At 41.3% G+C, this 17,066-nt stretch overlaps 1 protein-coding gene across 2 annotated transcripts in view; it reads left to right on the forward strand.

The window, feature by feature from the left end:
* Positions 1-17,066, forward strand: part of LOC147013315 (sialin-like) — a 69,633-nt gene that overhangs the window by 10,251 nt on the left and 42,316 nt on the right. For both annotated transcript variants that reach the window (XM_085855027.1, XM_085855028.1), the window contains exons 2-5: positions 3,518-3,717; positions 8,177-8,410; positions 9,498-9,585; positions 13,885-13,971. In XM_085855027.1, coding sequence (XP_085711153.1) covers positions 3,518-3,717; positions 8,177-8,410; positions 9,498-9,585; positions 13,885-13,971 — 609 coding nt within the window. The remainder of the gene's footprint in view (positions 1-3,517; positions 3,718-8,176; positions 8,411-9,497; positions 9,586-13,884; positions 13,972-17,066) is intronic.

Below are 17,066 nucleotides of genomic sequence, written 5' to 3' on the forward strand. Positions count from 1 at the left end.
ACTATTATTCACTCATTCAAACTATTATTCACTAAGTCAAACTATTGCTAAACACTTCATACTATTATTCAATCACTCAAACTATTGCGAAACACCTCATACTATTATTCACGAACTCAAACTATTGCGAAACACTTCATACGATTATTCACTTATTCAAATTATTGCGAAACACTTCATACTATTATTCACTCATTCAAATTATTGCGAAACACTTCATACTATTATTCACTAACTCAAACTATTACGAAACACTTCATACAATTATTCACTCATTCAAATTATTGCGAAACACTTCATGCTATTATTCACTCATTCAAATTATTGCGAAACACTTCATACTATTATTCACTCATTCAAACTATTATTCACTCATTCAAACTATTATTCACTCACTCAAACTATTGCTGTACACTTCATACTATTATTCACTAACTCAAACTATTGCGAAACACTTCATACTATTATTCACTCATTCAAATTATTGCGAAACACTTCATGCTATTATTCACTCATTCAAATTATTGCGAAACACTTCATACTATTATTCACTCATTCAAACTATTATTCACTCATTCAAACTATTATTCACTCACTCAAACTATTGCTGTACACTTCATACTATTATTCACTAACTCAAACTATTGCGAAACACTTCATACTATTATTCACTCATTCAAATTATTGCGAAACACTTCATACTATTATTCACTCATTCAAACTATTATTCACTCACTCAAACTATTGCTAAAGACTTCATACTATTATTCACTAACTCAAACTATTGCTAAACACTTCATACTATTATTCACTCACTCAAACTATTGCTAAAGACTTCATACTATTATTCACTAACTCAAACTATTGCTCAACACTTCATACTATTATTCACTCACTCAAACTATTGTGAAACACTTCATACGATTATTCACTCATTCCAATTGTTGCGAAACACTTCATACTATTATTCACTAACTCAAACTATTATTCACTCATTCAAGCTATTATTCACTCACTCAAACTATTGCTAAAGACTTCATACTATCATTCACTAACTCAAACTATTGCAAAACACTTCATACTATTATTCACTCATTCAAATTATTGTGAAACACTTCATACTATTATTCACTCATTCAAACTATTATTCACTCATTCAAACTATTATTCACTCACTCAAGCTATTGCGAAAGACTTCACACTATTATTCACTAACTCAAACTATTGCAAAAGGCTTCATACTATTATTCACTAACTCAAACTATTGCTAAAGACTTCATACTATTATTCACTAACTCAAACTATTGCTAAAGACTTCATACTATTATTCACTCACTCAAACTATTGCTAAAGACTTCATACTATTATTCACGAACTCAAACTATTGCTAAAGACTTCATACTATTATTCACTCACTCAAACTATTGCTAAAGACTTCATACTATTATTCACGAACTCAAACTATTGCTAAAGACTTCATACTATTATTCACTAACTCAAACTATTGCTAAACACTTCATACTATTATTCACTCACTCAAACTATTGCTAAACACTTCATACTATTATTCACTCACTCAAGCTATTGCTAAACACTTCATACTATTATTCACTCACTCAAACTATTGCTAAACACTTCATACTATTATTCACTCACTCAAACTATTACTAAACACTTCATACTATTATTCACTCACTCAAACTATTGCTAAACACTTCATACTATTATTCACTCACTCAAACTATTACTAAACACTTCATACTATTATTCACTCACTCAAACTATTACTAAACACTTCATACTATTATTCACTAACTCAAACTATTGCGAAGCACTTCATACTATTATTCACTCATTCAAATTATTGCTAAACACTTCATACTATTATTCACTCACTCAAACTATTACTAAACACTTCATACTATTATTCACTCACTCAAACTATTACTAAACACTTCATACTATTATTCACTAACTCAAACTATTGCGAAGCACTTCATACTATTATTCACTCATTCAAATTATTGCGAAACACTTCATACTATTATTCACTCACTCAAACTATTATTCACTAACTCAAACTATTGCGAAAGACTTCATACTATTATTCACTAACTCAAACTATTGCTAAAGACTTCATACTATTATTCACTAACTCAAACTATTGCTAAAGACTTCATACTATTATTCACTAACTCAAACTATTGCTAAAGACTTCATACTATTATTCACTAACTCAAACTATTGCTAAAGACTTCATACTATTATTCACTCACTCAAACTATTGCTAAAGACTTCATACTATTATTCACTAACTCAAACTATTGCTAAACACTTCATACTATTATTCACTAACTCAAACTATTGCTAAAGACTTCATTCTATTATTCACTAATTCAAACTATTGCTAAAGACTTCATACTATTATTCACTAACTCAAACTATTGCTAAAGACTTCATACTATTATTCACTCACTCAAACTATTGCTAAACACTTCATACTATTATTCACTCACTCAAACTATTGCTCAACACTTCATACTATTATTCACTCACTCAAACTATTACTAAACACTTCATACTATTATTCACTCACTCAAACTATTACTAAACACTTCATAGTATTGTTCACGAACTCAAACCATTGCCTAGTTTTTCATAATACTGTATTGTTCACCAACTCCAACTGTTGCTTCGTGCTTCAGACGATTGTCCATCTACTCTAACAATAGCTTTGCACATATTCCATTGGTCACCATTTCCTTTTTTCTTCATGCTTTTTGAAAAAAGTGTGGGATATTGAAATTGGTTCCGTCTGTCCCTCCCTCACACTATCTCCTCCTAAACGGTTGGGCAGAAATTCACCAAACTTGGTAGTTATCACCATATGGCAAGAAGTTGCAGGAGCAGTCATTTTGACCCCACCCTTGCAGCTTGGTCCAAAGGTCGAATTCTGAAAAATGCAATTACAGGCACGTTTTTTAATGAAAATTTATTTTAAATCAACTTTGGGGGACACATGAAATATGTAACAATTTTTTTTTTGATTTGAACCCCGATTCATGCCCCATTATGTGGGGATTTCGGATGAGTTACAGGGGTTATAACGGGGAAATCTTTCAACTCAAAATTTGATATTGGTTCATTCCTGGTGAAACTTTTTGCCACCTTTCAACTTTGGAGGGAAGCATGGGGATTTGTGATGGCCTGCCATCGACTTCAGTCGAGTTTTGCTTTGCATTATACAAATCTTTTGTTCACTTGATCAAACCATTCCACAGAACTTTATAAGTGTATTGTTCACGAACTCCATTGATTGCTTTGCACAGAAAACAGCATGAATGTGTCATATTTTCAAAAGGCATGAGTTGTTGAAGGTTTACCTCCAACTTGTTTTCTGGTCTGGAGTTTTCATTTTTCAAAGAACCATAAAGTTTTTTTTTACAATCTCTTCAAGACTGTCTGATCATGTTTTGGCTGTTCTTATTGTCAAGTGACCTATTGTCCTATTTTGCAGCACGACAGCCATGCTGTCAGACTCGGCACGTCCTTGCCTTCATCTCCTTCCTGGGTTTCAGCATCGTCTACGCCCTACGCGTGAACCTCAGCGTCGCGATGGTGGTCATGGTCAACCACACAAGCACATCCGAAACCATCAATAGCAAAGTTTGCCCCATGCCTTGGCACAATATCAGCCAGTCTGCAATTGCTCCCAAGGTTGGTGAACAGTGAAGTGTTGCTGCAGTACATCACTAAGTTGCTGCAAAATATGAAATAATAATTCTATTGCATCAACCCTCGAGATATTGCAGATGTGGCGTGGGTTGGAATAGTCACCTGTCAGGTTTGGGTTTGATTGTCAAGCTGACGATACAGTGCCTCTTGAAAGTCTACACCCCCTTTCAAAATTTTCAACTTTTGTTGCCTTATAGCCTGGAATTAAATTGCGTTAAATCAGACTTTTTCCACATATATTATCACATTGTAACCCACAACTTCCAAGGGAAAAACAAATTCTACGAAATTCCGAAAATTGATTTAAAAAAATACAAAACTAAGCTTGTGGTGAGGCAGTGGTCCTGAAACAACTTGCGTTTGCCTCATGGAAAGCAAACCCAACTGGGGGTAATCTCAGTTCCTTCCACAAAGCTTGGAGCAAGTGTGTGTCTACCCTCAGGAGAGCCAGAAAACAACATCTTTCTCATCTCAAGTCTGAACTCTCAAATCTCTCTCCCTCCTCCAAATCCTGGTGGCATCTAATCAAATCTGTTTCTGGTGTATGTTCCCCCTCCATCCCCCCCCTTACCTCAAACGGCCGCACTGCTGATAACGCACTTGAAAAGGCTGAATGCCTAAACTTAGTGTTTGCATCGAAATATTGTGTCCGAAACCCATCGCTTTCTGTACCTACCTTACCCAGTCGCACCCAACTGTCTCTGGACTCTGTGTCCTTTTCCTCTGACAAGGTGGAGAGCTTGCTGTCAAACCTCGACTCAGATTCTGCAACTGGTCCAGACATCATCAGCCCACATGTCCTAAAAACCTGCTCCTCTGCGCTTGCTCACAATCTCTCTGTTATATTCACCCTCTCTTTTTGCTCAAGGTCATCTGCCATCTGCTTGGAAATCAGCAAACATTACTGCCCGGCATAAAAACGTGCAAAAACAGATCCCTGCAACTACAGACCAATCAGCCTTCTGCCAATCATCAGCAAGGTTATGGAATCCATCATCGCTTCAGACATCAAATCCTTCTTCTTCTCCAATGGCTTGAATTCCGATCATCAATTTAATTTCAGACCAGGTCACTCTACCCTGGATATGCTGCTTCTGCTCTCCCAACAATGGATGGAGGTTCTCAATGCCAGACAGGAAATCTGAGCCGTATCCCTGGACATATCATGTGCTTTTGACACAGTCTGGCACCCTGCCCTGCTCACCAAATTCTCTTCCCATGATATCCAAGGCCATCTCCACTCATGGCTCGCAGACTTCCTCTCCTGTCGCAGTCAACGTGTGGCCCCAAATGGAGTTCTCTCATCCCCTCTTCCTGTCCAGGCTGGAGTTCCTCAAGGTAGCGTTCTGGGCCCTGTTCTTTTTCTGTTTTTCATCAATAATCTCTCCGACTCTCTGGAAAATCCTCTTTATCTCTTTGCTGATGACTCCACCCTCTGCTGTACTATATCTGTCATCCCTCAGACTGGCAGGCAGCAGCTCTTTCACTCTCTACAGATCTGAATAAAATCACAAACTGGTCCAACACGTGGAACATGTCTTTCAATCCGGACAAATCTCACACTCTCACTATGTCTCTATAGGTTTCTGGGTTTTCTATAGGTTTTCTATTATCATCGCTTTTCCGAAACCTTGTGAATTCTTGGCTTTTTTCATTGACTCATCTTGGCATTTATGAAAATGAGGAGTGGTCACACTGTCCAAAGCCAGTCGCCGACTGGGAATCCTCCGTCGTGCAAAGTCCTTCTTTGGCCCACCTGAGCTCCTGACCACTGATAAAGCTTTTGTCTGCAGCTTGATGGAATACTGCTCTCCCCTCTGGGCTGGTGCTCCTGCTCTCACCTTTCTCAGCTTCACGCTGTGGAAACCATGGCATTTTGGATCATTGGTATCTCCCACGATGAGGCTGAGTCTTTGGGCCTCTCACTCTCTCACCGCAGGCTGGTCGGTGGTCTTTCTGTCTTCTACCATCTCCTTTCCAGTCTCACCCCCTCCCTGCTCTGTCTGTGATTTGTCCCCACCACATTTCCACAGGGCGTTCAAGGTCCGCCAACAATCCCCTTCTGGTAAAACTACCAAAATCACGAATCACTGCTCACCTTCACTCTTTCATTCCTCTTTTTTCCCGCCTTTGGAATAAATTTCCTCACTTGATTCAATCCCATTCTTCCCTCCAGGCATTCAAAACAGCTGTTCACCTCCACCTCTTATCGTCGCCCGTCCAAATCCTTGATCTTTTCTACCCCCGTTAATTCACCCCAAATCCACCTCCTTCAAATTCCCTGCTTTCCTTCCTGAAAGTCCCTGTAATGTCCATCTTGTATACCCCATGTTCCCCACCCCATCCCTCTCCCTTCCACAGATCTAATGTCGCTGTTCCCCACTGTTTTGTCCTTCCCACTCCCGCCCCTCTTGTTTCGTGACCCCCTTGATGTGCGTTGTGTGTTAGCCCTTATACGAGCCTCGACAAGGTATACAAAAAAAAAAAAAAAAACTCGAATATCCTGGTTGGATAAGTGTACACCTCCCCCCTCCCCCGGCAGGTTAATTCTTGGTGGAAGCACCTTTGACAGCAATTACAGCTGAATCTGTTGGGATAGGTCTCTACTACTTTTGCACACCTTGATTGGCAATATTTGGCCCATTCTTCTGCACAAAACTGGACAAGCTCAGCAAAGTTTCATGGGGAGTGATGATGGACAGCAATCTTCAAGTCATGCCACAGATTTTCGATTGGATTTAGGTCAGGGCTCTGACTGGGTCACTCAAGGACATTTATCCTTTTGTTCCTTAGACACACCAGTGTTGCAATATTTTCCCATTCTTCTGTACAAAACTGGTTTGTGGCTGTGTGCTTTGGGTCGTCATGCTGAAAGGTAAACTTCCATCCCAATTTCAGTTTTCTTGAAGAAGGCAGCAGGTTTTCCTCCAGGAATTTTCTGTATTTTGCTCCATCCACTTTCCCTTATTTCCTGACAAGTGCCCCACCAGTCACTGCTGAATAAAAACATCCCCATAACATGTTGCTGCCACCACCATGCTTCACAGTAGGGATGGTGTTCTTTGGGTGATGTGCTGTGTTGAGTTTGCGCCAAACGTAACATTTTGCATTTAGGCCAAAAAGTTCCATCCTGATTTCGTCAGATCACAAAACCTTTTGCCACATGGCTTCAGAATCTCAGAGTGGTTTTGTGCATACCTCAGATGGGATTCAAGGTGGGCTTTTTTGAGTAATTGCTTCCTTCTTGCCACCCCACCGTACAGGCCAGATTTGTGGAGTGCTTGGGATATTGTTGTGACATGTACACAGTGAGCAGTATTTGCCATAATGGCATGTCGCTGTTTGAAAGTTGCCATTGGCCTCTTGGTGGCCTCTCTGATCAGTCTCCTCCTTGCGTGGTCACACAGTTTTGAGGGACGGCCTGATCTAGGCAGGGTCTTGGTGGTACCATATGCCTTCCACTTCTTAATGATTATCTTGACTGTTCTCGAAGGGATATTCAAGGCCTTTAAAATATTATTATACTCATCTCCTGATCTGTGCCTTTCCACAACTTTATCCTGGAGGTCTTTTGAAAGCTCCTTGGGGCTCATGGTTGAGTGTTTGCTGTGAAATGCATTACCCAGCAGAGGAAACGTACAGGAACAGCTGATTTTATTCTGGAACAATCAGAATCACATAAATTTAACACAGGTGGAGGCCAATTAAATTGGTGTGTGATTTTAAAGGTGATTGGTTACACCTGAGCTAATTTAAAATTGCTATTATGAGGGTGGACACTTACCCAAGCAAGATATTCTGGTTTTGTATTTTTAATTGTGTGAAATTTGTAGAATTTGTTTTTAACTTGGAAGTCGTGAGTTACGATGTGTAAATAAAGATTGGGGGGGGGGGGGGGAAATCTGGTTTAATACAATTTAATTCCAGGCTATAAGGCAACAAAACGTGAAAATGTTGTAAGGGGGTGTAAACTTCCTGTAGGCACTGTAACCGTTGGATTGGTAGTTTGTTGCATCGATTGGTACACCGTAACTTGGATGAAGCCGAGTGTCTCATCTGCTAGCATGAATTGGTGGACAGTAAAGATCCCATTGTGTCTTTCATAAATAGTAGGTGAGTTATTGCCAGCACCCTGAACAAATTACAAATTCCTTTCCAAAATAGCTTTCGTCAAGCCTGACCAACCGGTTCATCAAAGATTTGGGCGAATCATACATTCTTTGTAAACCGCCAACTCCAAATTAATTTTATATGGTACAAGAAGAAGAAGAAGAAGCAAAGATATTATGAATGAGCCGTTTTGGCATCAGATCCATTTGCAGTTTATTTTGGAATCCGATGGTGGCCATAATTAATAAACAGATTAGTGAGCATTGACTGCAACATGTTCAATTACACCATTTCCCCTACAGTGAGTTGATATATTCCATGATACCTGCAGGGACCTCAGTTCAGCTGGGACTCAAAGACCCAAGGCTGGATTTTGGGAGCATTTTTCTACGGCTACATCGTGACACAGATCCCAGGCGGGTACTTGGCGGATCGCTATGGTGGCAAGCTGCTGTTTGGGTTTGGCATCACTTGCACCTGGTTGTTCACCTTGCTGACACCCATCGCTGCCGAGATGGGTGTCTTCTACTTGATCCTTGTGAGGTTTGTGGAGGGGCTTGGAGAGGTTAGTATGTTCCATACGTGAAACCACGAAATTGTGCGATGGTGTGATAAGTGTTGAACCTGTGTGCTTTTAAATCCCAATTGCTCATCCTGTGTAAAGCTATCCCATAAGGTCCCTTTACATCACAAACCTGTAAACAGCATTGTGTCAGCTTCGTAAATGAAACTCGAGCGAAGTCGATGGCATGTTATCGCAAAACCCCACACTTCCCACCAAAAGCGAAGTTGAAAGATGGCAAAACATTCCACCAGGAATGACCCAATATCGAATTTTGATAAAACATTATTTTCATGATGCCTGGTGTTGGCTTAATGGTTGGAGTGGTGGGCTTGGGATCCCACTCGGCTGTTGAATTAATACCAGGTGGGGTTGACTCTGCTTGTTATCCTTCGGAGGTCGGCAAAAATGAGTACCAGCTTGCTGGTATCCTGTGTCGGAGAGGCGACCCGTCCAGGATTGTGCCCAATAGCCAGGAAGACTGCTTAGGCGGCACCAACGCTCTGCACAGAGTATGGTCCCAATGAATGGATGGATGTATTATTATTTTGACTCCCAAGTCCCCACCTCCAGGGGTATGCTCGTAATTGCAATTTTCGCTGTTTGACCTTTTGACCCCGCTCAGGGTGTGGGGGCAAAAACGCCATTACTCTCACACCTTCCTGCCATGCGGTGATCATAACTACCACATTTGGTGAATTTCTGCACAACCGTTTAGGAGTAGATAGCATGACGGATGGACGGACGGGTTGACAAACGCAGCTGAATACAATGTCCCCTCGTTTTTTTCAAAAAAAAATGTGGGGATAATGATCACAAACTCACATAATTCATTAACAATGAATCTCGACTTGAATGAGGTCTGTGAATGATGTTGGCCAAACATTCCTGAGAGCACCGTGTAAACCGTAAAGGAAAATATGGAATGGTGTTTTCAAGTATTAGCATAATGTATCACCAGCTTCACACCCCTCATTAAAAGCTAATGTCACCACTGTTTACATCACCACAAGGCCACATTTATTGCTTCATGTTTTGAAAAAAACAATGTTTGGTTTTTGTGGTTTCATGAATGATCTCTTTTTCCCAGGGAGTAACATTTCCCACAATGCACTCCATGTGGGCCAAATGGGCTCCACCACTGGAACGTAGCCAGCTCATCTCCTTCAGTTATGCAGGTATGGTGGATATGTTTAGCAAACACTGACTCACTCTGTAGTACAGTATTCACATCCTCATGGGAGGATTTGGTTACACCTTGTTTTGAGACAAAGCTAATAATTTTTAGCTCGCCTGTTCGAAGAACAGAGAGCTATAGCGATACCCCCGGCGTGAGCGTCAGCGTCAGCATGAGCGTGAAAATGTTAAAGTTTTTGGTGCAAGTTTTTTCCTTTCTAATGTTTTTATCTACCACACTTTTTTTTTACTGATTACAATATACAAATACATATATTGCTTTAAAATTATTTGGATCAGACTTCACTGCAATGCTTTATAAAAAAATATTATTAGACTAGTCTTATAAAAACGATAAATGTATAAACAGGCGAGCATTGGGTGGCTTTGACACCAACTCTCTGGTTCTTTCAGGTTTTATGGTGAGCTTCGGAGATTGTGCTGGAATGTAAATTTGCAACACTGAATAACAATATTGTATCATTCGTTTTATGAGGTCACCTATTTAATACATAGGAAACTAGAGGGGGAGCACTCGGTAGAGTGCAAAACCTTCACCGCCAATACTGCTAGGTCACTCAAGTGAACCTGATATCCTATTCATTCAATTTGACGTCAACAGTGCTCACAGAGTTATAGTTTGCAACTTTCCCTTTTACTTTTAACTTTTACATACTCAATTCATTCGTCATAACTAGATTCCTTGAGACAGAAATTGATTTTACGTGGGTATATCCACCTGAAGTTCCAAAATCAGCCGCAATTATAATTAACCTCCGCCATCTTCGAAGATGGATGGAGGTTACTGTTTTCACCCCTTTGAGTTTGTTTGTTTGTGAACCGTATTACGGAAAAACTCCTCGACGGATTTCGACGAAACTTGGTGGGGGGGGGGGGTTAGGTATAGTCCAAGGATTATGCCATTAAATTTTGGACTTGGTCCCCCCCCCCAAAAAAAATTGTTAGAGAAATTTTTTTTTTTTTTGCATTTCTACATGTTTTAAGTGATTTCCAACCCCCCCCCCCCAATTTTTTTTTACCCCCCTCCAAAAAAATAGAGAATTTTTTTTGCATTTCTACATGTTTTAAGTGATTTCCAACCCCCCAAATAATTGTTACCCCCCCAATTGTTTTTGCATTTCTACATGTTTTAAGTGATTTCCAACCCCCCCAAAAAAAAACTGTTACCCCCCAAAAAAAGGAAAAATTTTTTTTTGCATTTCTACATGTTTTAAGTGATTTCCAACCCCCCCCAAAGAAAATTGTTAGAGAAAAAAATTTTTGCAACTTTTTTTTCAACAAAATTTCGATTTTTTTTTTCCATTTTTACATGTTTTAAGTGATTTCCAACCCCCCCCCCCCAAAAAAAAATGTTGGAGAAAAAAACTATAACCCTCAGCACTGTTGACATCATATTTAATGAATAAGATATAAGGTTCACTTGAGTGACCCAGCAGTATTGGCGGCGGAGGTTTTGCACTCTCCCGAGTGCTCCCCCTCTAGTTTTGGCATGTTTTTTTTGTTGGAAATCACTTATAACATGTAGAAATGAAAAAAAATCGAAATTTTGTTGAAAAAAATTTGCAAATTTTTTTTCTCTAACAATTTTTGTGGGGGGGTGGGGGAGGGGGTTGGAAATCACTTAAAACATGTAGAAATGCAAAAACAATTGGGGGGGGTAACAATTATTTGGGAGGGGGTTGGAAATCACTTAAAACATGTAGAAATGCAAAAAAAGAAATCGAAATTTTGTTGAAAAAAAGTTGCAAAAATTTTTTTTCTCTAACAATTTTTTTTGGGGGGGGGGTTGGAAATCACTTAAAACATGTAGAAATACAAAAAAAAAAATTCAAATATTTTTTCAAATTGGCCGCCATAGCGGCCATATTGGATTTTGGACCAAGTCCAAAATCTAATGGCATGATCCTTGGACCAGACCTAACCCCCCCACCAAGTTTCGTCGAAATCCGTCGAGGAGTTTTTCCGTAATACGGTTCACAAACAAACAAGAAAGGGGTGAAAACAGTAACCTCCATCCATCTTCGATGGCGGAGGTTAACTAGAAGGGCACGCGGTAGAGCGCATACCTCCACCATGCAATGCTTGATCCAGTAGAACATATTGGGGCGAATAAATTTTTGAAATATCATGCCATTTATCGTTTTTAGCCCCATCTCTCAACAGTGAAGAATCCCTTTAAAACTTAAGAAAATTCTCGTATCCGGATCTGGATCTTCACCAAAATCAACTCGATTTGTCCTCGTTACACACCCAACCTTTCCAAGTTTCGTTGGAATCCATGCACAATCTTTTGATATATCCTGCACGCAAACAAACAAGAATTGATTTTATAAGTTTGACCTTGAGTTGACCTTTTGATCTCAGAAATAGTTGGTTTCCGAATTAAGTGACGCAATATGCAATTCCTCTTCAAATTTCAAGTCAATCGGATGAAAAATGACGATTTTAGAAATGTGACCTCACGATGACTTTTGACCTCAAAATCAATAGACTTCTCAGTTGAGACAACTCCGACAACTTGATGAAGTTTAGTGAAGATCATTTTTAAATTGTGAGCTATATGCGATTGACAAGACAAACAGAATAACAAAATCCACTGACCAATACACTTTAAAAATCTTCAATTTTGCAAGTAACAAAAAAGACGTCGTGCACAGCACGATACTTGCAAAATCCATAAAACAAATTTGACCTCAAAAATAGTTGGTGGTTGAATTCAATGACCAACTTGAAGGGCACTCAGAAGAGCACATATCTCTACGCTGTTATGCCTGATCCACGAGAACATATCTGGCCCAATACATTTTTGAGACATCGTGCTATGTATCGTTTTTGAGCCTGATCTCTCAATGGAGAAGAATCACTTAAAAAATTATCAGATCCGTATCTGGTTCTTCACAAAAATCGAATCAATTATTCCTTGTCACACACCCAATGTGTCCATCAAGTTTCGTCCGGTTCCGTCCACAACTTTTTGAGATATCGTGCTATATATCGTTTTTGGCCCGAGCTCTCGATGGTGAAGAATCACTTTATGGAGTACTGCTCTCCCCTCTGGCCTGGCTCCTCTGCTTCACACGTTGTTCTGCTTGATGCTGTGGAAATCAAGGCTATCACGGTTAATGGACTATCCCACGATGGAGCTGAATCTCTGGGCCGATCACTTTCCCATCGCAGACAGGTCGGTGGTCTCTCTTTGTTACACTGCCTCCTTTATGGTCTTGCACCCTCTGCTATTCCTATCCTTTGAGGATGTTCTAAGAAAGCTTTCTGCAGAAAGGTTTCCCCTAGGTTTCTGCAGAGTGCACGTAGTCCACCATCAAACCCCTTTTGGTGAAACTTCCTAAATCCAGGATCACTGCTTACCTCCATTCATTCGTTCATCTTTTTTCTCAGCTGTGAAACCAACTTCCACATTCACTTCGATCTAATCATTCCCTCAGGTCTTCAAGGCAGCTGTTCACCACCATTTCAGATTATTGCACGTCTAAATCATGATCCTTTCTACCCCCGTAACCACTCCCCCCCCACCGCAACCCAAACCCACCTCCTTCTAAATTTCCATTTTTTCCTTTCTGAGAGTTTCCTTCCATATTCATCTTGTCCACCCCATGCGTCCTCCCCTCCGTCTATTTCTCCCCCACTTCCCTTATTTGTCCAACTCTCCCTCTGTTTTATTCTTCAACCCGACACTGTTGGTGTTCCCCCCACTTTTACTGTTCCTTCTGTTCTGTTGTGTCCTTTTCTGTTCAGTGTTACTGTTCTTCCTCGTGCCTTGACCTTATATACAAGGTAACAAAAGATAAGTGCACAATGCAATGCATCATAAGATGAGCAAACACGACAACTGCAATGTACCAATAGATGAGTGCACACCCAAATCTAAGGAAGGATGAGTGCTAAAGATGTTTCCAAGCATTATTAGAGTGCTGGAGTAGGTGTATATAACCAAGAGTAGAATGCTCTGAAGAGGAGAACTCTCTCTCTCACCAATACAACCATAAAGTTTCTGGATGAATATAATCATCATAATATTTAATTACATTTATTTACACGTATTTCTTTAATACAATAAAATTTCTGTGGGGGAAGTGAAAGATAAACAAACAAATGCTTATTCAGATGATTCGCTCCCTTTGTGAAGTTGCAAAACAAACAAACAAACAAAAAATCACTTCATTGGAAAACAATCACATGCACATGGGTGGCATTTTAAAGGGGGGATACCTTGTAAATCTGAGCCCCCCCCCTCTGTTTCCCCTCCTCTATGGGACACGCAGGATCGTATTTTGGGACCGTTATCGCTCTACCATTGTCCGGTGTCCTGGCAGACACACTTGGTTGGCCTTACATCTTTTACATATGTGGTGAGTCTTATTCATACCATGCACTACATTTGTTTAGTTCTAGTGATGATGTGTACCATACTCTTTGCAGTGTTGATGCTGGCAAAGCAGTTTCTTGGCACGGTTTTTGTTGGGTGGTTTGCCACTGCCTTCGCAGCAGTCAGGGGCTTTCCTAATCCTCATTAAGGACACTGTGGGATCTTAATGTCCACCACAGCTAATGTTGGTAGAGAGGACGCCCAGTTTAACATCTGAGGGACGGCACACACATTGATACCTTGCCCTGCCTATGAGACATCAGGATGACAGTTTAAATCTGGGTCGGGATTCCGACCCAGGCGTGACAGCCCAGAGCTGTGTACATACCTCAAGGCCATCCTACCAGCCGAAGTTCTAGTGGACTGCATTTATGAAGTTGTACATCGAGTGAAACTGCTACCATAAATCGCTCTACACAAACCAAATGTGAGCATCGAGTTTCAGGCCAGTTCCAATGCGATCGCAGGGGATCCTGCTTGTTGGCATTTTGGGAAACATATTTATCCAATATTATTCATACCAACGTTTCGTGAACACGATCCGTCAATTGCTCATTATGTACATGATCTGCATTTTCACATCGTACACATTCCGACTCCCACGTCATGCTCGCTCACCTCTGCCAAAAGAACTCTTTCGACAAAACAGGATGTCAGAATCAACAGGTCCCCACAATAGTATCTCCTGTAAAGTCATGAAACGTTTCGTATCGCAATTAATCGGGTGTTCAATTTGATTGAAAGGATGGAATCTGTAAAAACCGCAATCGCATTCATGGTGCACTCACGAGTGTTCCCAGTGAAGGTTTCCCTTGTGGGTGTAAGTAACATGGCTTCTCGGGGGACACTGATGACATTTCCACTTGAACACAACATAACTCTCATGAAGAAATACCTCGAGTTGTGCCGATGTGCAGCCGAACCAAGAAAGTGCCGGTAATATATTGTTGTAGTCGTCCTGTCCGTTCCAGTTGCCTGATTTCAATCTGGTGAGTCACCTTGCTCAATGCGACCGAAACAGTCAACTGGTTTGAAACTCCCTGTCTGATCACGTGTCTAAAAGCCGGGCTACCGTACAGAATGGAGTACCAAATTGGTCGAGCACGACGTGAATTAGCACCACAGTCTCGTATCAAATTAGGCCGAGCGAGCCAGAGACGTGTGGCACTGTCTGAATGTGTGACACTAATTGCTGCTGCCAATGAACCCTCAGCAGGTTTTCTTTGATCACCAAATGAAGGACCACGACAGCTTGAATGCACCCCAAGACCAAGTATATTTGTTAAACAAAAGCATGGTCAAGGAAGGAACAGAAGGAAGCAATGACAAATGATTTAATAAACAATAGAAAAACCCCTTTCCCAACGACCGTAAACACACCCATGAAATCAACAAACGATCGGGAGATTCCTTAAATAAGTCTGCCTTATCTGAGCCCTCACACACACCACAGCAGATACACCAGATAGAGTGACAAGGTTGAAATATTGCAAGCCGTGTCCAGCAAGACACAGCTTGATCCCAGCAGGAGACGTGAGCAGGAAAGGCACAGGTTGTGCTGCAGACCGATCCTGGCACAGAGAGTGGGTATGGTGTGTGGTGGAGAACGCAGCAGCAAAAGGGTGCCGCTTCGGGGGGAAATCCCACGGCCCCTTGCGTGCAGGCTGCCCAGCGAGGCTCCCTGGTATGGTATCTGCTCCTCTCTGCTGCAGGCGCTCTTGTAGCCTTTGCCCCCCCACGTCATAACATGACGTCCCGCACCCCTCCCCCTCTCACCATTGGCTCGAAGATCACGTGGCCCGTCTGGGCTATCTGCGTCTCCTACTTCTGCTACAGCTGGGGTTTCTACACTCTTCTCAACTGCATGTCCCGTTTGATGGGTGGAGGACTGACCATCTCCTAGTTGTCACCTGGGTGGTCCCTCCCCCTCTTCTTGAGCTGTGAGGTTCCACATTCCCACCTAAACTGAGGGCTGATGGCAACCCAGCCACTTTCTATCGAGTGCAGCCTGTGGCTGCTGGTTGCATCATTGGTTGGGACATGGCTATGCCGCTGATGCATTGTCCCTCTTACCAGTGCACTGGTACTCATTTTGCCAACCTCGGAAGGATGACAGGCTGAGTCAATCTCCTGATGTATTAATTCAGCAGCCCAACGGGGCTTGAACTCAAGACCCTAGGATCCCAAGCTGTCATCCTAACCACTAAGCCAACACCAGGCTTACCCTGCCACTAAAAGAGATAGAGGACAGATTCCAAATGGTAAAACATAAAATGAAAGGATCACAGGGGTGTCACTTTTTAGGCACACACACTGGAGGGTGCACATCATCTGTCTTGACAAAAAGCAACGCATATCTAATATAACGATTAATTACTTCACCCTTACTCTAAGACATTCATTAAGGAAATAACAGAACTAAGCAACGTTACCCTCGAGGAGTCTTGTCCACAACAATAGGTTATCTTGGGTTTATAATCGTAAAATATTGTATTTTTGTTTTATTATCAAATGGGATAAGGTTTCTCAAAATGCAGCACAGGTGATTGATAATGGTCTAGTCGTGAAAAACCATGAACATAAGTTGAGTGATTCGGCGCAGGTTCTGATTATAAGGATGAGACTAAGGCCTAAGTCACATTTGCCACGGCGGCCGTGGGGTCTGCAAAATCTACGGCCACTAACAATTATAGGGCGGCTGCAGTATTTCCTGGTCACACAATGCAGCAGTCACATATGTTTTTATTTTTCGGGGAGCTGCACGGCGTATTTATAAATTGTGGAGACCAAAAACGTGGGGGTGTCGTACGGTCTTTGATTTGATGTCGCACGGTGACCTTAGGGCGTTCCTGCGGCGGCCATATAATTTTCAAGGCAGACGCAAGGTGCCCGCAGGGCGACCCTAAGGCGAACGTGCGGCCAGACGGATGGTAACGAGTGGGTTCTTTTTTTTTCTTCTTTTTTACCAGTTCTTTTGTTTCGGCTTGTCAAATTGCTACGGCGAATGTAGATATGAAAAAAAGTTATAACTCCGCGCTATAATTCCACGGCGACCCCTACCGCTTGTAAAATATAGCC

Source organism: Eptatretus burgeri, chromosome 14 (assembly GCF_056783735.1).
Source record: "Eptatretus burgeri isolate ZD-2024b chromosome 14, Ebu_testis_v1, whole genome shotgun sequence".
Classification (NCBI taxonomy): domain Eukaryota; kingdom Metazoa; phylum Chordata; class Myxini; order Myxiniformes; family Myxinidae; genus Eptatretus; species Eptatretus burgeri.